Source organism: Danio aesculapii, chromosome 1 (assembly GCF_903798145.1).
Source record: "Danio aesculapii chromosome 1, fDanAes4.1, whole genome shotgun sequence".
NCBI classification, from domain to species: domain Eukaryota; kingdom Metazoa; phylum Chordata; class Actinopteri; order Cypriniformes; family Danionidae; genus Danio; species Danio aesculapii.
In genome coordinates this window covers 16,273,395-16,299,100 of record NC_079435.1, presented here as the reverse complement: position 1 = coordinate 16,299,100, position 25,706 = coordinate 16,273,395, and the positions used below count along the sequence as shown (strand labels likewise).

The window sequence follows — 25,706 nt, the reverse complement described above, 5'->3', positions numbered from 1 at the left end:
GTCATGACGAAGGCGTTACTGCGCACCGCATCTACGCACACGGGACTCGGCCTTGATCCTCTCGCCGAATAACAGTAAAACTCATTCAAATTTCTCGCATATTTGATTACATATGCAATAAAAGCGTTCGAAATGAACTAAGCCTGTTATAAATTTGCTGTGAATTTGCAAACGTGTCGTTCGTCACAAAAACCGCTGTTGAATGCCTGAATACCAGCTTTGCTAGCTCTATTTGTTTATAATTAGACATCATCTCGCTGTGCAGCCACAGAATAATAACATTCGCAAAAGCTTTTATTAAAGCACAAAGCTAAAGGTTTACATACAAAACAACCTATAATAAAAAGTGTACTGTTGACACCAGAGTAAATTGGCAGTTTTCTATCATTCATAACACATTCATATTGCCATTTGCAGGGAAAAATCTGTATCCATACTGTGTAATGTATATTTATAATTGTCGCAGCTTTTGAACGTCACAGGTCCACTCTGTCTACTCTGACATGAGTGACACTTTGGAGTTCAATGAAATTTATCAGGAGGTCAAGGGCTCCTGGGTGAGTTACTAAAGTTTTGCTCTCTAATCTGAGGCGTTTTTCTATTAAACACTGAATAAAGACGACAGACTGTCTTCTCTTGTAGAATGATGGCCGCCTGCGCTTCAGTAAGCAGACAGTGGTTTATAAAAACAGTAAGACCGGGAAGGTGGACACTATTCCTGTCCCTGAACTCACTCAGGCACAGTGGAGGAGAGTCTGTCTGGGTCATGGCATCAAACTGTGGACCAGCACTGGCCACATCTACAAATACGATGGCTTTAAAGACGCGGTGAGTCTGAGATGCGAAATACAGATCAGTTTGCTCCACTGTTTCACTCCAGGTCTTACATTTTCATCCGTTTCTTTTTGCGCAGGACCTTGAGAAGATCTCAGAATACTTCAAAGACAACTACAAAGTGGAACTGACAGAGAAAGACATGTGTGTTAAGGGCTGGAATTGGGGCACTGCTAAATTTAATGGTCAGTGCTTTCCTGTTGCAACACTTTAATAAATTCTGCTGAACATTTTGTGTAAGGGGTGGCACGGTGGCTCAGTGGTTAACACTGTTGCCTCACAGCAAGAAGGCTACTCGTTCGAGTCCCAGTTGGGCCATTTCTATGTGGAGTTTGCATGTTCTCCCCGTGTTCGCGTAGGTTTCCTCAGGGAGCTCCGGTTTCCCTCACAGTCCAAAGACATGCGCTATACATGAATTGAATAAACGAAATCGGCCGTAGTGTATGAGTGTGTGTGTGTGTGAATGCGAGAGTGTATGGGTGTTTCACAGTATTGGGTTGCAGCTGGAAGGGTATCTGCTGAGTAAAACATATGGATTAGTTGGTGGTTCATTCCACTGTGGCAACCTCTGAAGTAGACACTAAGCCAAAGGAAAATTAATAAATGAACATCTTGTGTAGTGACGTTCAACACTTTTTTTCAGCACTTTTGGTTTTCTAAGAGAACCTTTTGATGAAGATGTTTTTAATAAAGGATTTTATTAATAAAAAAAAATACCACCATAAAAATAAGTTTCTGTGTAGTGTATGGTGAATAGGAGAAGAAGGATTTTTCATGTGTGCATTATTGCATTAAAAACAAAGAAAAAACGGGGGACTGTAATATAATTGTAATTAAAAATTTTGGAACATCATATTTTAAACAAATTATAAAAATGAAATACATCTGTAACGTATATATTACTGTGATACTATTGCACTGTATTTAACAGTCATAATATTTTGAAATGTTAATACTAATGTTTTGTATAAAAATATATAGTGTAAATAAATGTATTATTATTATTTATAACAGTGTAATTTTAGACATTTATAGTTGTTGTTTTTTTTGTTGCTTTCAAAATGTGTTCATTTTAGACTGCTTTGAGGGACAGTGGATATATCCGCTCATGTGTGAGAACGTTTTTCCTTTTGCTTAATAATGATTGGAAGTAGAACTAAGTACACTCTGGAATGATTATCAGTCCATTCATTTACTTTGTTTGTTTAACGACTAGCGTTAGTAACCAGAGAATGCACATATGATATTATTATTAAATGATTATTTGAAATAATAAGCAAGCTTTTTACTATTTTCTGATATACCAATATTAAATCCTTCATTTTAGAGTTTGTCATGTCATTTTCGATGTACCTCTGCCCAGTCTTTATTTGAAAAAATGTGATTCGTAATTATTACTGACCCAGTCGACAGTTGGTTATAGTATATTTGATTAACTTTCTTACATTATTTATTTATTTATTTTTTTTCATTCATTATATACAGTAAACAGTAAAAGAGGCTTACAGTATCAAGCTGTATATAAGTAAAAATCTATTTTACTTTTAAAATAGGATATATTAATTTTCCTTCTGCTTAGTCCCTTATTAATCAGGGGTCGCTACAGCAGAATGAACCGCCAACTGTTCTGGCAAATGGTTTATGCAGCAGATGCCCTTCCATCCTCAACCCAGTACTGGGAAACACTCATACACTACAGCCAATTTTGTTTACCCAATTCACTGTTAGCGCGGGTGTTTGGATGGTGGGGAAAACCAGAGCATCTGCAGGAAACCCACACGAACACGGGGAGAACATGCAAACTTCACATAGAATTGGCAACTGGCCCAGCCGGGACTGTGCTAACCACTGAGCCACCGTGTTACCCTATATAATGTAAATAATAACACATATATAAAGCATATTATTGTATATTTTTGGATAGTGGATAGTTCTATATACTTTATATAGAAACAGTAAAGACTGCTCTCTTTCCATCTGTAACTCTGTAAGGGTTGCTAAAGCAGAATAATTAATATACTGTAGACATTTGGCACAGGTCTACTCCCTTCTGACACAGCCAAGCATTGAGCGTTACCCCAGGGTAGAACAATGAAACACTGTTAATAACTAACCATGTTCAAGCTTTGTATTTTATTAAACTCAGCTTAAAAAAATTGGCCTCATCCATGTTAAACTGCTCTCCTGTGTTTTTTCAGGGCCGTTGCTTTCCTTCGACGTGAATGACAGTCCTACATTTGAGATTCCTCTCTCCAGTGTATCGCAGTGTACGACGGGCAAGAATGAGGTCACAGTGGAGTTTCATCAGAATGATGACACAGAGGTGTCCCTCATGGAGGTGCGCTTCTACGTTCCACCCACCACAGGGGACGAGGGTTCAGACCCGGTGGAGGTAAGAGTTTGTGTATGTTCATCCCAGTCTAACATTTACCAGCAGATGGCGCAGGTTACCAATAAATATTTACAGAATTCCGCTAAAGCAGGAGCTTTTTTAGTCTTAAAATGAGAGAATCCCAAATATAACCATTACCGTTGGGTCCTTGTATGAAGATTTGTTTTATAAAGATCCAAGTAATATTTGCGTAAATTTGGTGAAATATTATTAGGAAAATATTTAGTCTTTTTGTGTTCCTTACTCAATATACTGTTAGATGTATAAAAAAATTAAACATTAAATAAATAAATAAAAATAAATATATTAAAAAAACTTAAAATAATAACAAAGAATTAACTGATATACAGAATTAAATAATATAAAATCACACAATACAATACATATGAACTGATTTTTATTTATTCATTTTAATTAGTTCATTATATCTTTTTTATGTTGTTAATTATTTATTTATTTATTGGCTCTATCCCAACTTAAATGGCCATGTCTAATTAGGGTATGTTCCAAAATTTGTAGTTAATACCACAACAATTAAGGTTGCAGTTACATAAAAGTACTCAGCAGGTGATACCGAAATCCATAAAAAAATGTATGCATTTCTGTGTCACAAATCAATTAGTTTCTGTCAAAGTATTCAGTCGGTCTATTACAAAACAGACATTAAATATAGAATCCTGACTGTCAAATGCGTTTAAGTCCTTTTTCAAGATTAATAAAAGGGTCGCTTATAAAACAGTCGAGTGCATTTTGTGACACCTACAGAGGGGGAGGAACTAAAAGCTTTGAAAGTTGGTTTTATAAAAGTAATGATTTCAAAAAGAATCTTTAGTTTTAAAGCTTTTGAATGATCAATAAAATATCGTCACTTTAGAATTATAAGGTTCTATCTGCTATTTTTGTCAAAATTGAGTTAACATGTTCTTATTAAATGACTACATCATGTGATGTGTTTTCATAAGTTGTTTACATTTTAAGACTATTTATTTAAAAAACTACAAAGTCCAACTCTAGCTTGGCTCTATAAAGTTTTTTCTGTGAGCCAATCAGCATTTCAAATGCACACACGAGGACCAATTAGGATCAGCTTTCTTTGTCATTTCGCCAGATTGCTCTGTTGACAGTGGGAAAGACCAGAAATAAACACAATCCAAGTTGACTAAATAATGCCGCACCACACAAAATTGCGAAGAAACCTGAAACTGAAAAGATGTGTGTAAATGTGATGATTTAGAAGCAAGTTAAATTTTACATTGTTGAAAAAGAAACAGTCATTTTTCAGTGTTTATTAAAACTCATTTGCTCATTGTCTGTTTTCTTTAAAGCCTTTAAATTTGATATTAAATCCTAAAGGGCAAATATTCATTAATTTAATTAATGGGGCATATATTTCCAATAAATATAATTCAATAATTCATATAAAGCATATAATTTTAATAAATATTACCATATTATTTACATAAATTAACATCTGCACTTGACAAATGATTTAGCACAGCCTTGTATGCTTAATTTGAACAAGAAAAAATATTAATCTTAAAACAATAAATAAATGTCATAGAAAGCAAAAACGTATCAACATATTGTTACAACACTAGTTTTTATTTATTTATTTTATTAAATTAATAACCTGACTTACTGTATTTCTTGAAAAGCAATGCTTCAATGAACGATCTGCTAGATAGAACCTTTATATTTTAAGCAGAAAATGACTTTTTAGAATCTGCATTTGCCCTGTAAATTTTGATGATTTACATTTAGAGTACATTTGGGGGCTCTGTCATGTTAATGTATGAAAGAAAACTGTTACACATATATTGTTTTCTTTATGGAATGCAAAAACTTTGAAGCTCAATATCTCAAAATCATTTAGATAGCAGATAGAACCTTATAATTCCAAGGCGACGAAATGTTATAGGGAAAAAGACTTCGACCAATGGGACACATGTAATCATATCCGTAAAACCTCTGTCCCTCTTCTTGTGGTCCTAATGTACAAAATTTATATCCGTAAATCCCACTTAAACTGAAAATGAAGCCAATTATGTTTCAGGCATTTGCTCAGAATGTGCTGTCGAAGGCAGATGTCATCCAGGCCACAGGAGACGCTGTTTGTATCTTCAGAGAGCTGCAGTGCCTCACGCCTAGGGGCCGGTACATACATACTCACATCTGGACACTTTCTTCATACTTTTTGGTTGTCTATTTAACATAAAAATGTCAAAAGTGTGAACTAAGCATTGTGTGATTTTTTTTCTGGCTCTGTCTCTAGGTACGATATCCGTATTTATCCCACATTCCTTCATTTGCATGGTAAGACATTTGACTACAAGATCCCGTACACCACAGTGCTCCGCCTCTTCCTGTTGCCTCATAAAGACCAGCGGCAGATGTTCTTCGTGGTGAGTGGAGGATCAATGGTCTTTCTTGATAATTTATATTAATTATTTCATATTTCTTTAATTTATTCATTAGTTTAACAGGCACACTTGCCATTTTTATTGTTGTTGTTATTATTGCACAACTCCTTCTATTCCTGTATTTTGGTTATTACATGTATATTTAAATGCTCACTGTTATGCTAATTGTCATGTCATATTTTTTGTGTTCACATAATTTCAAAACAATACAAATTTGATGGATATGGATCCATTTTCAGGCTAGTATTAAAGGGCTTTATCATAGCATTCATTTATTTTTGTTGTGTGTTGTCAATATATACAGTAAGACCGGGTGGTAACACTACTTGAAGAGGTGTTCATAAGACTGTCATAACAGTTGTGAAGTGTCATTCGCTCTGTTATGTCATTTTCAATTCAAAGATGACAATCAACTCATAACGCAATTATAATGGTCTCATGACAATGTTTATGACGGATTTATGACAGGTTATGTTGTCTTAATAATAGTCAAGCTTTGATGACAAAAATTTTTTTAATGTATTTGTTTATGTCAGGGGACGCAGTGGCGCAGTAGGTAGTGCTGTTGCCTCACAGCAAGAAGGTCCCTGGTTTGAGCCTTAACTGGGTCAGTTGGCGTTTCTGTGTGGAGTTTGCATGTTCTCCCTGCATTCGTGTGGGTTTCCTCCAGGTGCTCCGGTTTCCCCCACAGTCCAAAGACGTGTGGTACAGGTGAATTGGGTAGGCTAAATTGTCCATAGTGTATGAGTGTGTATGGCTGTTTCCCAGAGATGGGTTGTATCTGGAAGGGCATCCGCTGAGTAAAACATATGCTGGATAAGTTGGCGGTTCATTCCGCTGTGGCAACCCCAGATTAATAAAGGGACTAAGCCAAAAAGAAAATGAATGAATGATGTTTATGTCAACTGGCCTTAAAGTCCGCATGAACTGGAAGCTGCGACCATGTTTTAGTTTTTTTTGTATTGTGACGCAGTTCCTCGAGAATATAAAATAAGAAAACAGTGGGTGTGGCTTGTTTTTTCTACTGCGAGCTGATTGGATGTAGTAAAGTAGGCATTTCATTCACAAAAATCATGAAAAGGGTTTTAGAATAGTTATTACAAGCTAACAGACTCCTCCTCCTCACCATTTCTCTTTGTTGTCAAAACTGACAGTTGGAGGGGCGTGGTTAATTATGTTAGACACGCCCAATACCTCAGACAGACTTAATCTGAGAATTTAATTGAAAACAAATAGGAAGTGCATTTTTCAGATTTCAAATAAAGATTTACAAGAGCAAAATGTATTTTTTTCTTAATGACATGCACAGATGAGTTGTTCACCACAAAAGGTATAGCAAAATGAGCAATCAAAATCATATAGTTAGATTTCATTTGTACTTTAACAAAGACATCTCAAACAATGTCATCTTTGCTTTTAAAACGACATAGCTGAGCAAATGCACTCAATGACTGAGATCATAAGAATAGATCAAATCTCCTTCATATTCATGCCATGTCATGATTATAATGCCATTTTCTGTTTCAGATCAGTCTGGACCCCCCCATAAAACAGGGTCAAACACGCTATCACTTTCTCATTCTTCTGTTCTCCAAGGAAGAAACCATCAACCTCACACTCAACATGAATGAGTGAGTAAAACCCGAAAGAGACAGAGATTGAGAGACATCGGTGCAAGTCAGAAGTCCACTATTTACATTTTACTACCAGGATTAAAAGCAGACGACCAAAAATGTATTATCATTTACGAAGAATATTAGCTTAAATCAACCTGAGCTCAAAGGAACAGTTAACTTGCAATGTGTCCTAACTACACGCATCACGACGTGATGCTGTGACGTGATAAAAAGGCACCTATTATGCCTTTATATACAAGATGTAAAATAAGCCTCTGATGTCCCTAGAGTGTGTATGTGACGTTTCAGCTCAAAAGACCTCACAAATAACTCTTTGAAGCTGTCCCTTTTAGACTTTGATCTAAATTGTGTCATTTTGGTGACACTTTAAATTCAAATAGGATTGTGCTCTTTTTAAAAGAGGCCAGTGCTACAATTGAGTGTCAGCATAGTGGCAGATTCAAAATCAAGACTAAGGTCCTATGCTAATGAGGGAGAGATCTTCACTAATTGGCGTGGCTTTTTCTCTCTGATGACATTTACAAAGAGAGAATGTCAATCAAAGTGTCTCTGTAGACTGTTTTTATCAAGTGTGATTATAAAAATATAATTAATTAATTTTTACCATTAGAAGCTGGTTATATTCACAACTCAATTTTTTTTGCATAATAGGTCCCCTTTAATACACATTTTTGTCCGGTAACACTTTATTTTGATGGTCAATTTGAGTATTAATAGACTGTCTGCTTAATATCTGTTGATACTGCTCCTTTAACAGACATTTAACTGACTATAAGAAACTTTGCAAGTACATGTCAACTTACACTAACCCTAACCTCAACCTAACAGTCTACTTATAATCTCAAGAGAATTAGTTGGCATGTAGATGCAATGTCACTTAAATTCAACAAACGAACCATTAAAATAAAGTGTGATCTTTTGTCCTAACCATCCACAATGCTTTATATAAATGTTTGTAGCAATGCTTTCTATTTCTGCGACACTGCGTCTCAACAATCAGATTATGTGCTTTATTAAGTCTTAAATGCTACCAATGTGAGATGGAACGCCATTTTACGTGACATTTAATGCCGTACTACTTAAAGCAGTAGCAAATATGTTAATCTCAGATTTAAAAAAATTAAATAACTAGCAATTGGTTTGAAAATGAAAGTCAGGACTGTAACTCTGAAATGTGTGTGAACTGTGCAGAAATGGAGCATCAGTCACTCAGTAGCCTGTTAATAATGTTAAAGAGGTTTAAAGTGTTTTAATTAGATTATAACCCTTACCATTTCATTGTGAGTGCAGTTGCTGGTATTTAAACGAGTGGCTGGTATTTAAATGTTTCTGTTGTGTCGTGTTGTGTTGTGGACAGCCAAATTGCTTGTAACTGGAATCTTGTCATGCCACGAGTATTTAGGACATGGTGTTGCTGTAAAAATTAAATTTCTGCTGTCGTTTTCTGATCCACTATTTCTTAAGTGGTTGAAATCCAGCAATATCATTCTCTTATGTTGTGTAGGGACGAGGTGGAGAGGCGTTTTGAAGGAAAACTTAATAAAAACATGTCCGGCTCTCTCTATGAGATGGTCAGCAGAGTCATGAAGGCCCTGGTCAACAGGAAGATCACAGTGCCTGGAAATTTCCAAGGGTAAAACGCATATTTACACTGTAGAAAATGATACAGTAAACATTGAAAACACACGTTGACATTCGTAATCAACACTGACATTTATGTATTCAATAGTGTTTTCATTTATACTAAACACTTACGTGATAACATGGTAATTTATTGTAATAAAAGTGTCTAATTTCCTCTCTCTCTCTCTGTTCTCTTTAGTCACTCAGGTGCTCAGTGTATAACCTGCTCCTATAAGGCCAGTTCAGGGCTGCTGTATCCCCTGGAAAGAGGTTTCATCTACGTGCACAAGCCCCCAGTGCACCTGCGTTTTGAGGAGATCGCCTGTGTAAACTTCGCCCGTGGGACCACCACCACTCGCTCCTTTGATTTCGAGATCGAGACCAAGCAGGGCAATCAATACACCTTCAGCAGCATCGAGAGGTACCCGGAAACCCCAACGATACTCTTGTCTGGCTGTCAGGAACATAGCTTTGTTGGGAACTAGATCATCAGTCAGTCAGTCAGTCAGTCTTTATTCATTTCTCGAAAGCAATTTGGTTGCAGCATGGCAGTCATGGCAGTAATGAAAAGAGCATTGTCCATATCCTTTTCAAGGCACTTCCAGCTATTATGTCATTGAGCACTTAACCCCCATCTGCCATTGAAAATCAATGCCTGCTCTTTGTGGTCATTCTCTCTGTTTTTGCCTTAATACTGGTGTAAAAGAGCCCCTCTCTTTTAGTGACCTGACCCCCATCTGCACGCTGAGGGGCAAAAACTAAGCTGCTTTATGGACATTACTGTATTTTCTGTTGGGCGCACATTATGACTGAATCAATACAGCAAGGCATCAGTGGATCACATCAGACTAATGTGCCAGAAACAATGCGTCCGGAAAACTTATAAGGGACCATTTACACAGAAGGCGTTTTTATATTCCAATGCACAACTTTTCCATTGTCTTTCTATGAAAATATGTGCTTGATGTGTACATGGACTTTAAGACGCCATGTCAAGTTAAAAGAATTTAAAGTTTTACACAAATTTACATCAAAATCTTCTGATTTTGGACCAATCAGAAGACATTGGAGGCGGAGCAAGTGTTGTGAAATCCTGTTAACATTAGCAAGTTGGCAGACGGCTGTTTTATTTGACAGCAACATGGCGGAATTTTTTAAAAACTACTTCTGAGCACATTTTTAGACACAAAGAAATGTTTTGTGTGAATGGGCATTAAAAATAATAGTATAATAATTCCTTACGTTTATATAGCGCTTTTCTGGACACTCAAATCGCTTTACACATTGGGGGGAATCTCCTCATCCACCACCAGTGTGCAGCATTCACCTGGATGGCAGCCATATTATGCCAGACCGCACACCACACACCAGCTGATTGGTGGAAAAGAGATGGAGACGATAAAGCCAATTATGGTATGGGGATGGTTAGGAGGCCATGATGGACAGAGGCCAGTGGGCAAATTTGGCCAGGATGCCGGGGTTAAACCCCTAATCCTGGGATTTTTTTTGTTGCCTTTATTAGATAGGACAGTAATGAGACAGGAAGCAAAGTTGGAGAGAGAGAGAGAAGGGGGGTAGGACTGGGAAATGTCCTCGAGCCGAGATTCGAACTCGGGACGCCCTGACATGCTACTGCACCATATGTCGACGCGCAAACCACCATCGGCTATTGCGCTGATGACATCCGGGAATTTTTAACGACCACACAGAGTCAGGACCTAGGTTTAACATCTCATCCGAAAGACAGCGCTCACTTAGCAGTATAGAGTCCCCGTCACTATACTGGGGCATTAGGATCCACACAGAGCACAGGTTGTGCCCGCTGCTGGCCTCATTAACACCACTTCCGGCAGCAACCCAGCTTTCCCATGTGGTCTCCCATCCAGGTACTGACCAGGCACAATCCTGCTAAGCTTCAGTGGGCGACCACATGAAAGTTGCAGAGAGCTAGCTGCCGGATATGCCATATACTGCATTGGTTTAATAAGTTATTCTCTGATATCTACATATTAGGTTTGCACCTTCGGTAATTAAAAAAAATCTCTAGAAACGGTTTTATAAGGTCATTTAATACTAAAATAAAATACATAAAATAACCACAGAATCAAAAGGTCCATAATTGACCGTATATGGTTTATGTCTTGAATATTATTAAGCTCGTGCTGCCCTTATAGACACACACATACAGAGCATGATGTACACTGAATACAGACAAATATAAACCCAATCTGAGTAAAGTTAACCTATTTTGTTCTCCAGTTCTGTTGTGGATAAAACTAAATATGATTAAACTTGACAAAAGAGAGTGATAGATATTTATCGCATTGTATCTAAGCTATAGTCAAAGAAAACACAGCCTGTGCATGAACAGATGACAGTTGAGCTGAGTGATTTGACACGATTCTGCAGTCTACATGTGTTTGTTAAAACATACGCATCAGATTTCACAATAAACATGACAAGTTAACAAAAGATGTAACTAAACATGCCTTATTCCTCTTCAGAGTGGAGATGAATAAATGTATAATCTGTAAATCCTGCATTTTGCTTTCTGAAGCGATTTTGAACATGCCTCGTGCTGTCATTGCCCAATAATGCAGAGTAAACAATTTGGGGCTCGCGTTTTCAAAATAAAAGTCCCACATACTGTACATAGTGAGTGAAATATAAGCTTAAAATAACTAAGAAAGGAAAATTATCAAACGCAGCGTGAGACGTGCATATTAATGATTTCAGAGCTTTTTTATGATCTCAAAGCTGCATATAAGTCGTGCTCTCTTGATTACATGACTGATCATCAGGGCCGGATGAATGACCTAAATTAGGCATACATGCAAATGCAGAGGGTGTGGCCCATGAATCTCTCCACAGTTTGTTTTGTCCTCTGATCGTCCACTGTTTGTTTTGTCCTCTGATTGGCCCATTGATTAGCCCTCAATTTACATGAGAGCGAGGAAACAGTGGTGTCTATGGCTCACAGTATGATCATTTCCATATATTGATCTTTTATTATTCTACTATGCCCAAATTTTCATTATAGGGCACACTTAAGAAGATATATCCCCCAAAATATATATATTTTTTAATCTCATCTTGTTCATGTCAGTGAACCACATTAACGTCCATTGTATATTTAAAAAAAACACAGATATTCCCCCCGAAATTTTGTCTTTTGCATACAATAGAAGACTATATTTCTTATAAATGATTTTATATAGTAGTTTTGTATGAACACGTCACGTCACGTTATAGTTGCTGTAAAGGACTATGAAAACCACATATCATTTGCATGATGATTTTATTTTCAGCTCACCATTGATGTGTTTTATTTGATGACAACATGATGAAAGAGTTTCACTATTCCCAATCACATTTTTAGACACCAAGAAGTGTTTTCTGAATGGGCCTTAAGAAGATAGTTCACTCCAAAATATAAGAAGATGCAACATCATAAGTTTAGATGCAAAAACTTCTAAGTGAAATATTCTAAGTGAAATATACTCTAAAATGTTCTCAGCCTCCTATAGTTATGGTCAGTGATTTCACTTTAAAGGCAATGAAAATAATTTATTATTTGCCATAAGATGTAAATTACTGAAACTACACACAACAGCCTGAGAAAAATGCTAATTTTAGATGAAAATTTCAGATGGCAAACAATTGCTCAATCTCATGTTGTTCCAAACCTGTATAATTTAAGTCATCGAACCACATTGACTTCTGTTGTATTAACCCTCCCACAAAAAATGGTCTTTTGCGTACAATAGAAGGAAGACTATATTTTTTATCAATTATTTTGTATTGTAATTTTTGTGTGAACACATCTCACTCATAAATACTGTAAAGGGCCCATGAAAAACACAATAACTATAACTATTAAAATTTATTTTCATAAGATCAGGGAGGAATAATATCATTTTCATTGTTTGCATGATGATTCGATATTATCACAATATTTTGCTCACGATATTGATATATGTCATGGTATCAGCGATTCTTTGAAATATCATAAGCAAACCATCCACAATTTTTGTAAGTGAAGGGGAAAATGCACCAAAAAGTTTTAAGATGCATTTCTTTTATTAACAACACATGTTTTATAGAATTGTGACAAAGTAAAACAAGCGCACAGCTGTCAAATAAGTTTTAAAATGTTGTAAACTTAAGACTCTTATTATATGGAAACATTTAATGCTTAGCCCTGGTTTATTTTTAATACAGAACCATGCATTCCCACTAGTTGAATATTTTTTTCTTTAATGATCAGAATGCTCATAGAGGTGAGCACAGACTCCTCTGAGCACTTATGATGGCTCCAGCAGTGGAGAACATTAGTTATTTACTTACAGTCTGTTTTATAATGGATGCTATCTGTTAATAATATCACATTTTTATATATGCAGTTTGTTTTTTATATTCATAAAATTTAAGTCAACAGCTTCTGACAATGAAAATAAAATAAAAACTGTATCAAAAGGACCAGTTTTCAGCTAGAAAATCTTATACTGTTGAAAAAAGTCTTCATTTTTGAGTGAACTATCCCTTTTAACCTCTTTGACTTTGTTTTTACCTTCTATTTGTTCAGTTAGACTCTTCCGTCTTTTACAGGGAGGAATATGGCAAGCTCTTCGACTTTGTCAATGCTAAGAAGCTTAGCATCAAGAACCGAGGCTTCAAAGAGGTACACCTTCAGCCCTTCATTCATCTTACCAACCAGCACATAATATTCATCCTGCCATTCGTCCTTATGTAGCCATCTTATAGTGGACATACTCTTACATGACTCTCTGTGTTTGTGCTATGTGTCTGTATTGTGTTGATATAGAAAAAGGTTGGTATTGCCGTGCGGTTTGGTTTGGTCTGGTGTGGGTCCTTCTTTAACTTGCTTGCATGATGTTTGTTGGCGTGTCTCAATCACAACCCAAGTGTCAAACGTGTTCTCTTTGATGGCTATAAGCAGATCAGAAGGTGGAAATGCTCACTGATTATGATTTTAGAAGCAGATCACTGTGTTCAGATCACTCAGCCCACATAGAAATCTGATATATGGCAACACATGCAAATTACACATGACTTACAAGTTCATGTTTGGATTTCACATTTATAAAATATATATCATATATGCAGGACATATTTAGAAATATTGCAATAATGGCTGCTTTATATATATATATGTATTCATAGTACTTATACACTCACCGGCCACTTTACACCTTACTAGTACCAGGTTGGGCCCCCTTTTGCCTTCAGAACTGCCTTAATCCTTCGTGGTATAGATTCAACAAGATACTGGAAATATTCCTCAGAGATTTTGGTCCATATTGACAAGACAGCATCACGCAGTGGCTGCAGATTTGCCGGCTGCACATCTATGATGCGAATCTCCCATTCCACCACATCTCAAAGGTGCTATATTGGATTGGGAACTGGTGACCGTGGAGGCCATTTCGATACAGTGAACTCTTAGTCATGTTCAAGAAACCAGTCTGAGATGATTCATGCTCCATGACATGGTGCGTTATCCTGCTGGAAGTAGCTATCAGAAGATGGGTAAACTGTAGTCATATAGGGATGGAAATGGTCAGCAACAATACTCAGGTAGGCTGTGGTGTTGACACGATTCTCAGTGTGCCCAAAGTGTGCCAAGAAAATATCCCCCACACCATTACACCATCACCACCAGCCTGAATCGTTGATACAAGGCAGGATGGATCCATGCTTTCATGTTGACGCCAAATTCTGACCCAAACGTCCGAATGTTGCAGCAGAAATCGAGACTCATCAGACCAGGCAACATTCTTCCAATCTTCTATTGTCCGATTTTGGTGAGCCTGAGTGAATTGTAGCCTCAGTTTCCTGTTCTAAGCGGACAGGAGTGGCACCTGGTGTGGTCTTCTGCTGCTGTAGCCCATCTACCTCAAGGTTCGATGTGTTATGCATTCAGAGATGCTCTTCTGCATACCTCAGTTGTAGCGAGTGATTATATGAGTTGCTGTTGCCTTTATCAGCTCAAACCAGTCTAGCCATTCTCCTCTGACATCAACAAGGCATTTGCGCCCACAGAACTGCTGCTCACTAGATATTTACTCTTTATCAGACCATTCTCTGTAAACCCTAGAGATGGTTGTGCATGAAAATCCCATTAGATCAGCAGTTTCTGAAATACTCAGACCAGCTCGTCTGGCACCACCAACTATGCCACATTCAAAGTCACTTAAATCACCTTTCTTCCCCAATCCGATTCTCGGTTTGAACTGCAGCAGATCACATTGACCATGTCTACATGCCTAAACGCATTAAGTTGCTGCCATGTTATTGGCTGATTAGATATTTGCGTTAACGAGCAGTTGGACAGGTGTACCTAATAAAGTGAGTGTATAAATAAGTATTCAACACTTCACCATTTTTCTCAGAAAAATATATTTCTAAAGGTGCGTTGACTTGAAATTTTCACCAGATGTTGGCAACAACCAAAGAAATCCATATACGCAAAGAAAACAAATCTAATTAGTTTACAAATTAAGTTATGTATAATAAAATGAAATGACACAGAAAAAAGTGCTGAACACAGAAATTCACTGTAGAAATGCAGTGAAAGCCCAGACAGCAGCTGAAATCTCTCAGAAGTTATTCAGCAACCCTCTGCCCTTTGTCATTGTAAATTAATATATAGATTTGGAATCAGTACTGACTCTAATCTAATGCATATATGCACAAATATAATATTGTATAGTATCTTATATAAAATATTAATAGAGATTTATGAGGGGTGTGTACTCATATATGCTGAGCACTGTATGTCATATATGTAATTTTCTTAATTTTCCATGTGTCAGATTTCTACATAAGAGACTTTCATTAGGATTACAAAAGTGTTTCCCCTGAAATCTGTGGTTACTTAAGGAGAAAAGCTTTTGTGTGCTGGGCAGTTCTGTGTGCGATGAACACAGTGTAGCTCAGGGGAGTGCTCTTGAATGAGTTAACACTGATTACTTATATGAACATTTGCGTATGTATGTGTGTGTGAGAGAGAGAGAGAGAGAGAGTAAAAAAAGGCCAGCGAGGAAGAAGAAAATCTTGAAATATTTGTTTGAAAAAGGCTTTCCTGTGTCTGCACTGTCACAGATACTAACTTTGCTTTGTTGTGATGTTGATGTCACATTAATATGACTTTGATTTGTGCTCTTGTCAGGGTATGAAAGGTAATGATGACATGTACAGTGACTCTGATGAAGACCAGCACGATGCGTATCTGGAGCGTATGAAAGAAGAGGGCAAGATTCGCGAAGAGGGCAATGACAGTGACGATTCCGAGGGCGAGAGCGGTGAGTGACAGCTCTCTGAGCTTATTAGATGGCAAGCTGAGAGTTTTTCTGCATATGATTAAAGTAGGGCTGCACAATATTGGAAATCTGATATTGCAACATTTTGTTTTTCTGTGATAAATATTGCGATATCAATACAGTTTCAAGATAGTTTGAACAGCACTTTTCTGTGGTTTTCTGGGGAGTCTAACAGTATTCTGGTACAGAAATGAAATGATCACAATGCAATAAATGGTTACCTGACTTTGCTTTGTCTTGTTTTTAGTCTAAGTATCTAAAAAGTCTTAGCTCAAGTAAAAATATATAATTTTTTTTTTTTTTTATAAAACTCAAAATTAAGAGTTTTTCCTTAAAACAAGCAAAATTATCTGCCAGGGTTTTCCTTGTTTTCGCTTTTAAATGTAGATATTTGGACTAGAAACTAGAAATTATAAGAATTAAATTATTTTTTTTTTGCATAAATCTTATATATTTTGTATAAATACAGTAATTAAATACAATTCTGTGGCTCCTGTTCAACTATAATTCAGACTCAACATTGTGCGCATGCTCAAATTGTTATCAAATTGATATCGATGCTGAAACGATATATTGTGCCGCCCTAGACTAGTGGTTGGCAATTTACTAGATTGATACAATAAAACTGTTAACCTAGTAAACATCAACTTACTTCTGTTAAAAAAATTTTTTTCGAGAATCAATTTAACTTATGTTAAAAAAACAGTAATGGCAGAAAGCATTTTTTTGGGGGGGGAAATGAGAAGTAATTAGATAATAAAGAAATGCTAATAATTTGGCTTCACTTTTCAGGGCATGTGTCGTACATTTTGAAAAACATTCATAGTGTTTAAGTTTAATAATACGTTTCTGCTTTCGAAATCTAAAACTCTTGACTTCAATTTGTAAATTTGTACTGTTGCATTTATTAGTCTGAATATTGTTACCTTACTAGTCATTAATATGCATGAGGATCACTTACTTATGTTAGCTAGGTTAGTATTGGTTTTTGTACCAAAACTGACTGACTGAATTCATACTTTGTACTGTTTTTGCAATATAGTTTAAAACACCAATGTTAAAGTGAAATGATCTGGTTCAAATGGTTTGTTCACCCTGAAATATGAAAGAAAAGCATAAATTATAGTACTCATCTGTCTTCAGAAGATGTTGAAACACAATTTAGGCAATTTGTATTGTTGTCCATCTGTTTTTTTCACTGTCATACTTTTAATAGATTGTCTTGATTAAAACACCTTCAGTTTTGTTCTGAAGACTGACATAAGTCTTAAGTTTCATTTTGGGGTGAACTAACCCTTTAATGTGCCAAAAATATTAACTGATATAACACGATACTCAAAATGTGTCATTAAAATTTGAATGGACTTTTCTGTTTTCAGATGAATCGTTTAATCCTGGAGAAGAAGATGATGACATAGCAGAAGAGTAGGAAGCTTTACTTTTCACATTTAACACTATTTTATTTACTGTTGTGGCGGCACTGTGGTTCAGTGGTTAGCACTGTCGCCTCACAACAAGAAGGTCACTGATTCGAGTCCTGGCTGGGCCAGTTGGCATTCCTGGGAGTTTGCATGTTCTCCCAGTGTTCTCGTGGGTTTCCTCCGGGTGCTCCGGTTTCCCCCACAGTCCAAAGACATGTAGTATTAGTAAATTGGGTAAACAAATTTGGCCTTAGTGTATAAGTATGTGTGTGAATGTGATAGTGTATGGGTGTTTCCCAGTACTGCATTGTGGCTGGAGGGCATCCGCTGCGTAAAAAATATGCTGGAATAGTTGGCAGTTCATTCCACTGTGGCGACCCCTGATAAATAAGAGACTATGCCGAAGGAAAATGAATGAATGAATGAATAATTACAGTTGATACTTGTGAAGACAACAATGACAATTAGTATCATAGTTAGTACATAATTGTTACTTAAAATCACCCATAAAACCTCAATTAATCAACAACATATGATCTTAAAGTCAAGCGTCTAGCCTTTTGTTTAAACTCAGAGATGTAGTTCTGCACTCACAGCTTTCCTGTCATAGCTCTACTGCCCTATCTGCAAAGCATGAATAACAATCTACTTTGTTTAACAATCTAATTTGTGTGTGTCAGGTATGACAGTAAGGCCTCTGCCAGTGAAAGCAGTGCTGAAGAAGGAGACAGTGATGAAGACCGCAAGAAGAAATCAGCCAAGAAGGTCAAATTTGTCAAGGAAAGAAAGCCACGCAAGAAAGAGGTAAGGAGTAGGACAGGATGAAATGTAGAGAACCATTTTTTACTGGGTACAGTTTGGTAGGGCTCACTTTTTGGGGCTTTTTTTCATTGCGTTTTTATGCCTAGTACTTTTTTTGGACAAAACTTGACGTATATGATGATTTCTGGCTGATGATTTCTGGTAGCAGAACACTATTCCATATGTAGCATCCATTGCCTTTCCATCGTGGGTTGATTTGTGTCGCATGTTTGTTAATGTTGCATTTACGTTGATGTCATGGTTGTAGATGTGGTGCAAACATAGCAATAATCATACCTACTTTAGAAGGGCTGTATGTGTACGTTTTTGACTCTTCTAAATCATACAAAACCGCCATAATGGATTTGACAACATAGGCTCATTCTGAAAACATAGCATTATATACATTTCTGGAGATCGCGAATTATGTAGCCAGAGGTAGGGCTGGTATATCGAGTTCTGGGGATATATCGATATGATTCCCCAACATGATGCGGTATTATTTAAATTCTTTCATATCGATATGGTTTGAGGCCACACGAGCGCATTCTGCTCGAAACAGACCACTCCAAGGTAGCACGCAAGCTCCACTTGCACAAATGAGCGCATACGCAAATGAATGATTCACTCCCTGAGTCATACAAAAGATTTGTTCAAAATGAACGAATCGTTCAAGAATGACCCATCACTACATGCAACATGGAGGAACATGCAGTGCCAGTGTTGTATCGAAATCGGACTCCCCTGACAAATCTGAGTCCCCCTCACATGCACGCACGTCACACAGCGCCTGCAGCTGTTACAGCGGTTTATCATAAACCTTTTATCGATAATTTCTTCTGCAATTAACAGCAAGAACGAACGTAGAAGCCTTGTCAAATTGACAAGCAGTGCCTAATTGTGTTCAAAAGAATGAAAAACGCCAAAATGGGACGAATTTATACCGCATTTTGAAAGTGAAGCCACCTCATATTCACTGATTATAAGTTCAGTATTGATTACACGACAGTCTCTTCTTTACATTTACGTATTAACACATTTAGCTCTGCGTTCTGGTCTGTTATTACATATTGACTTCGATTTCGATTATATTCTAATCATTGTATTTATTTATTTATTTATTCTGTTTAATTGATTTATTTATTTTAGCCCCTTAACTGGAGGACGTGATTTGATTTGTGTGTGTGCCTAGTGTACAAATGGTTGATAGTTTAAACGATTATTAAAACTTTGTCTACCAAATTATTATGTATTTGTCTACCAAACATTTCTTTTTTCTATTTTAATATCTCGCTGTTAGCTACTCTTTCAACAAATAACAATATAAGAATGATAATTTTAATGATGATAATAAAAGGGAGGGAAACCCCTGTGTTTGAATTATATTTTGCTCAAAAACTGTTTAATAAAGTTTTAAGAAAGACTTTAACTCTCAAGTAATTATTTATGGGAAAATACCGGATATATATCGTATACCGTCATTCCTCCTAAAAATACAGAGATATAATTTTTTGCCCATATTGCTCAGCAGTGGCCAGAGGTACGTAAGGCTGCATTTAATCTTTAAAATAAATGCTGCAGGGCAATTTGACGTCCTTCCTTTTCGCGCTACCAACTGACCACTTACCTCTTCGTGGACAGCTTTCTAGTTTGTCCAGTAGCTCGCCATGTACGTCAGCGGACTTGAGATGCAGAGAAGAGTTGACTACGATGACGGGGTTTGAATCTGGTGAAGAAAACAGAAGCCAAAAAATAAAATAAACAAGTAAATAACAGGGTGAGAATGTGGTAAAGTCTGAAAACATGGTAAAAATTAGACATGGGCTATTCTTTTTTTGGATTGCTTTTTAAAACTGTCGGTTGGGTTTAGGGAAGTGGGTGGGCACTGGTCAATCGGTGCTTTTGAAAACATTATTCATTGGGTTTAGGGAAGGAGGAGGGTGGATTAGAAGATCGGTCAATCAGTCAGTCAGTCAGTCAGTCAGTCAACAGCAGCCTCTGGTGGATTCACGCGAGAACAGCAGGTGTGAATGGCACTCGCGGAAGAAATTTAAGACCTCAAAAAAGCATACACAGCGGCCTCTGGTGGATTTGCGATAACAAAACATATTAGTATTAGACACCCTCCAGAAATGTATGTAGCGGTACGTTTTCAGAATGACCCTGGGTTGATATTTGCGGATATTTAAAAAACATGCTAAGTGAACATATACCTGTTTATCTGAAAAACAATGCTAAAGTCAGATATTCTCCTTTAAATATGTGCGTTCCTTGTTGGAATGTCTGTTTTAGTCTGTATATCTCCACCCACCGCCAGTTTACCCAATTATATTTCAGCACCCCAGGTTGCCATGGCGGAAAACACAGTGTATTTCATTTCATCCATAAAAACTGCCTCAACATATGACAGCATGGCTGTGAGCTTAAGAGGACAATAGCAGCCATTAAATGAGATGCAGATTCAGAGTTTTCAGAAAATTCTCATGTGGAACAAATATTACAAACATAAACATTAGCTGATCAACATACAGTGTAAGGCTCAACCTTAAGGCATGCACAATATCTGTTGGTGTCTTCAACTGGCAACCTGGCTGTGCCTCATGTCAAAGGAGGAGGGGCTGAGTATATAAACCCCCTTTAACGTTTTAAATTTGAACTGCAATACCTAGTTCAACCACTAGGTGTTAACCACACCATCTTGTACAGTAAAAAAGCAGCTTTTGTCTTTTTGTGTGTAGAAAAAGGTCAGAGACAGCGGCGCCCCCAAGAGGCCAATGAGTGCCTACATGCTCTGGCTCAACTCAAGCAGAGACCGTATTAAATCAGAGAATCCAGGCATCTCTATCACAGAAATATCCAAAAAGGCTGGTGAAATGTGGAAACAACTTGGCAAAGACAAGAAAGAGGTGACACACACACTTCGCCACATTCACTGGTTAACGTTAAACTCAAATTTATAACTGTGTCTCGACCCTTTCATCAGGAGTGGGATGGAAAAGCAGAGGAAGCAAAGAAAGAGTACGATCGAGCGATGAGAGAGTATAGGGAGAGCGGCGGAGGCTCATCGAGCAGCTCCAAAAAGTACTCACAGCGATTAGATTTTACTAGAGAGTTCATCTAAATATGCATCCGTATGTTGTTCCAAAGTACAATCTCAGCAGTGAGTAACCTATATCTCATTCTTTCACCACATTCATTCCTAAAGGGAGAGGAAGAAGAAAAGAGGGAGGAATGAAGAAAAGAGGAAAAGGAAATCAGGTGCTGGGAGAGAGAAAGAGAAGGAGCGATCCACAGGCAACGACAGCTTTAAGAGTCGAGAGTTCATATCCAGCGAAGAGAGCTCATCAGAGTCTGACAAAGGAAAGAAACGCAAGCGCAAGGTAACACGCTTACAAATACATGAACATATGTGCATATCGAACTTTGAGCCTATTACATTCAGAGATGTTGTTCACACAGCTACATTACACATCAACTAAAGTTTAGAATATGATATCGTAGTGGAACACCCCTTTATTTATGTGCGTATGTCTGTGTATCATGGGCGTAGAATTGGCATGGACGGAGGGGATGTGTGCCCACCAATATCCACCAATTACTGAAATGTCCCTACCAATAATTTAATCGACTTCAAAATAAAATAATGCGCTATCAACCTGTTGTAACCTACACGTGCACAACATCAAGTTTGCTACGAGTTCACCGTCACACTATTAACCATGGCTGTGGAATTAATCAAAATTTGGTTTCGATTTTGGCCTCCATCATTATGAGAAACAATAATCGGGATATAACAGTTAAATTGTGGCATCTCTCTTTATTTTCCTTTACATTCATACATCCTCAAAGCCTGACTGCAGTAAAGTCAAATTGACTTTTGCAGCAAGGGAAGTGACTGTTTTTGTATTATTTAGTGTTTATTTTATATTAATAACTACTTTATTTGTGTTTTTTAAAAGCGTGAAACAGAATGTATGTCCCCACCAATGTCAAGAGCAAATCTACGCCCTTGCTGTGTATCTTCACCCACTGCCAGTTTACCCAATTATATTTCAGCACCCCGGGTTGCATGGTGGAAAACTGCGTATTTCATTTCATCCATAAAGACTGCCTTAATATATGCAGGCATGGCTGAAAATGTGAGCTGTAGTGGACAGTAGCAGCCTATAAAATGAGACGCAGATTCAGAGTTATAAAAATCCTCGTGTAGAACAAATATTACAAATGTAAACATGCCAAACTGGGTCAGCATGCCAAACAAGCTTTATAATTAATCATCAGCTAAGTGTGAGCTCTTGAACGGAAATTTGCTTCAGCAACATAGCCTCAACAACACTGTTTTCCATAGAAGCTTCACATGCTGGTGAATTTAGGCGGGTGCTCATAAATTACATTTTAAAGCAAAAAATACAACTGATGGACACTTCAGGCCATGATTTTTTGAGCAGGGAAGTTGTTTGGGGTCATACACTGCACTCAAAGTGATAGTGCATATCAACACAGGGATCCTCTGAAGGCATTAGGGCATAGGGATGATCCCTTCTGAATGAAACCCACCCTGAGTTACCAGTAAACGATTTACTGATTCAAATGATCTATTTAGAGTGAGTCTCCAGGAAATGATTCACTGATTTTACAAGCTGATCTGAGTGGGGCTCAGCGTGTGAATATGGTTTTGCTTAATTTATCATAAATTATCATTGTGGTTATCAGAGTAAACAAGTTTTGATAATTCAATTTTCTTGCAAAATGAACATTCATTAGTACGTTCGTTTACTACTAATAGTTAATATAGTACTAATATAGTATTTTTTTATTGTGTATTACATCAAAACCTGAGAATTAAGCTGTTATAGTTACATACTCTCCAAATGACAGAACTAAATCAAGCATTTTTTGTTGTTGCTGTGTTATAGCTGGGTTTCCATTCCTATGTAAAGCAAATCTTTTCAAAGTTTACAAAAAAAAAAGGGGGGGAAAACTAATGTGACTTAGGTGCATTTTTATAAACTTGTTAAAGCACCTGACTGTAGTATTGGTAACCTGCTGACCAACAATAAAAAAGCAAGTATAATGAAAACGTTCCCTGTATGTGGGTGGAATGTTACCTACTGTATGTTTTTGCCAACGTAGGCTCATTCTGAAAATGTAGCCCTATATACATTTCTGGAGATCGCGATACGTAGCCAGAGCTACGTATGGCTGCATTCCATCTTTAAAACGAAAGCTGCGGGACGCTATGACGCCGTTCCTTTTCGTGCTAGCAGCTGACGTATTACCTCCGTGTGGACGGCTTTCCCGCTGTTACTAGTTTGTTCAGTCATTCGCAGTGTACGTCGGCAGACTTGAGACGCAGATAGAAGTTTACTGCAATGACGGGGTTTAAGCCTGGCGAAGATCGGTTCCAGAAAGCAGGTAAGACAAAAACAAAACCCAAATAATAAAATAAACAAGTAAATAACAGGGTGAGAATGTGGTAAAATCTCAAAATGTAATAAAAATCAGGGGCCTTTTCTTTTTCTGGATTGCTTTTGAAAACACTTCGTTTGGGTTTAGGGAAGGGGGGGTAGGGTCAGTCGACAGCAGACTCTGGTGGATTTACGTGAGAACAGCAGGTGCGAATGGCACTCAAGAGAGAAATTTGAGATCTCAAAAAGTGTACACAATGGCCTCTGGTGGATTCGCAAAAACAAGAACTGCAAAAAAACGTACCTCCTGGGATGTATTTGGTGCTCTCCAGAAATGTATATAGGGCTACGTTTTCAGAATGAACCTGGGTTGGTTTTTGCTTTGAAACAATAATCATTGTGAAAAGTGCTGTACAAATAATTGAATTGAATGTCAAATACATTTCCCCATCTTCCATACAAGTCCAAAACCGCTACATTTCCTGAATGAAGCAAATGAGTAAAAAGTTACTCTGAAGGGGAGAAATCATCACCTGCTCAGAGATGCGATGTGTTTGCTTCATGAAAAATCTGAATTCCAATTTTTTTAACTAATAAAAGTCACACTTTATTTTGATGGTCCATTTGTTGAATTTAAGTTACATTGCATCCACATGCCAACTAATTCTCATTAGATTATAAGTAGACTGTTAGGTTGGGGTTAGGGTTGTGGTTGGGGTTAGTGAAGGTTGACATGTACAGTACTTGCAAAGTTACTTATAGTCAGTTAAATGTCTGTTTAGCAGCACCTTAAAAAAGCCAAAAAGCACCTTAATACAGTATTCAAGGTGCAAAAAGGGCCTATGATAATATAAAACTATAGATTTGATTTTCGTAGAAAGTGGCCAAGCTTGGAATCTTTCAGTTCCCCTTTACATGTGTATGTAGTGCTGTGTCCATGTGTGATCCGACAAAAGACAAAAAGCACCTTAATACCAGGTGCAGATTGGGCCTTTGGGTTTCCATTTTAAAATACAGTATATTATGCATGCTGATATACATCTATTTATACCAACAGGTGTAAATGTACAGTATTAACAGTCTCGCTGTCATTCCTGCTGCTCTTTATACAGGGGTCTGATAATGAAAAAGAAGAGGAAGCGGTCAGCACTCCACCCAGCTCTGAGTCCGGCTCAGACTGAAAAACACTGAAACGGAACAGTGGAACACAACTTTAACCTACTTTTTCACTACATTGTATTGCACATGACCTGATGAAATTCTTATATTAGGCTATAATGCATCATAACATACTAAGATTCTGATGTGTTTTTACTTTTGGTAGTGATAGTGTTCACTTTAAAGGGACAGTTCACCCAAACATTTTAATTCTGTCATTATTTGCTAATCTAATGTGTCAGATAAGTTAAAGGGGACTGGAGCTGTCAAGATTCGAGATGAATTATTATATAGAACATCAAGGCTTAGAAGAACATGTAGGGGATCAACCTACGTTATAAGATCGATCAGGGTTTATTAGCTCATTTCAATGAACCGGATCTTGAAGATTCGAATCATTGATTCGGTTCAATTGAGTCAGATTGAATCAGATTAAAAGATTCACACTTTACCTACTATTTGTCCCGCAAATAGAAGACATCGTATTTTACCAATCTTGTTTATATTAATTCCGTGGCCAACGATAATAACATAAGACAGTATTGGGTTAACTTTTAGCAAGGTAACTAGATCTACAGCTCGAGGCAATGACTTGAGAACAAAGATTTATTGAGCTACACTATGATACATGAAACTAACTGCGTGATTAGCAAACAACAGACACACACA

The 25,706-nt window shown here is 37.2% G+C and overlaps 1 protein-coding gene across 1 annotated transcript; it reads left to right on the top strand.

The window, feature by feature from the left end:
* Positions 1-2: 2 nt before the first annotated feature.
* ssrp1b (structure specific recognition protein 1b) lies at positions 3-25,297 on the top strand. The gene is made up of 18 exons (XM_056456727.1): positions 3-74; positions 467-557; positions 643-828; positions 914-1,019; positions 3,033-3,226; positions 5,280-5,380; positions 5,499-5,628; positions 7,174-7,277; positions 8,788-8,916; positions 9,106-9,327; positions 13,515-13,587; positions 16,099-16,231; positions 17,629-17,674; positions 18,351-18,474; positions 21,210-21,377; positions 21,455-21,552; positions 21,677-21,851; positions 24,992-25,297. Exons 2-18 carry the CDS (start codon positions 504-506, stop codon positions 25,058-25,060), a joined length of 2,112 nt encoding a protein of 703 aa, XP_056312702.1. The 5' UTR covers positions 3-74; positions 467-503; the 3' UTR covers positions 25,061-25,297.
* Positions 25,298-25,706: the final 409 nt, after the last annotated feature.

What these genes read in the sequence shown, in the direction of transcription:
- ssrp1b (XM_056456727.1), top strand. Translation starts at nt 504, where the DNA reads ATGAGTGACACTTTGGAGTTCAATGAAATTTATCAGGAGGTCAAGGGC. An exon ending in AGGGTTCAGACCCGGTGGAG is followed by an intron (nt 3,227 to 5,279) that starts GTAAGAGTTTGT and finishes ATTATGTTTCAG; the next exon opens with GCATTTGCTCAGAATGTGCT. An exon ending in TCATCGAGCAGCTCCAAAAA is followed by an intron (nt 21,553 to 21,676) that starts GTACTCACAGCG and finishes TCATTCCTAAAG; the next exon opens with GGAGAGGAAGAAGAAAAGAG.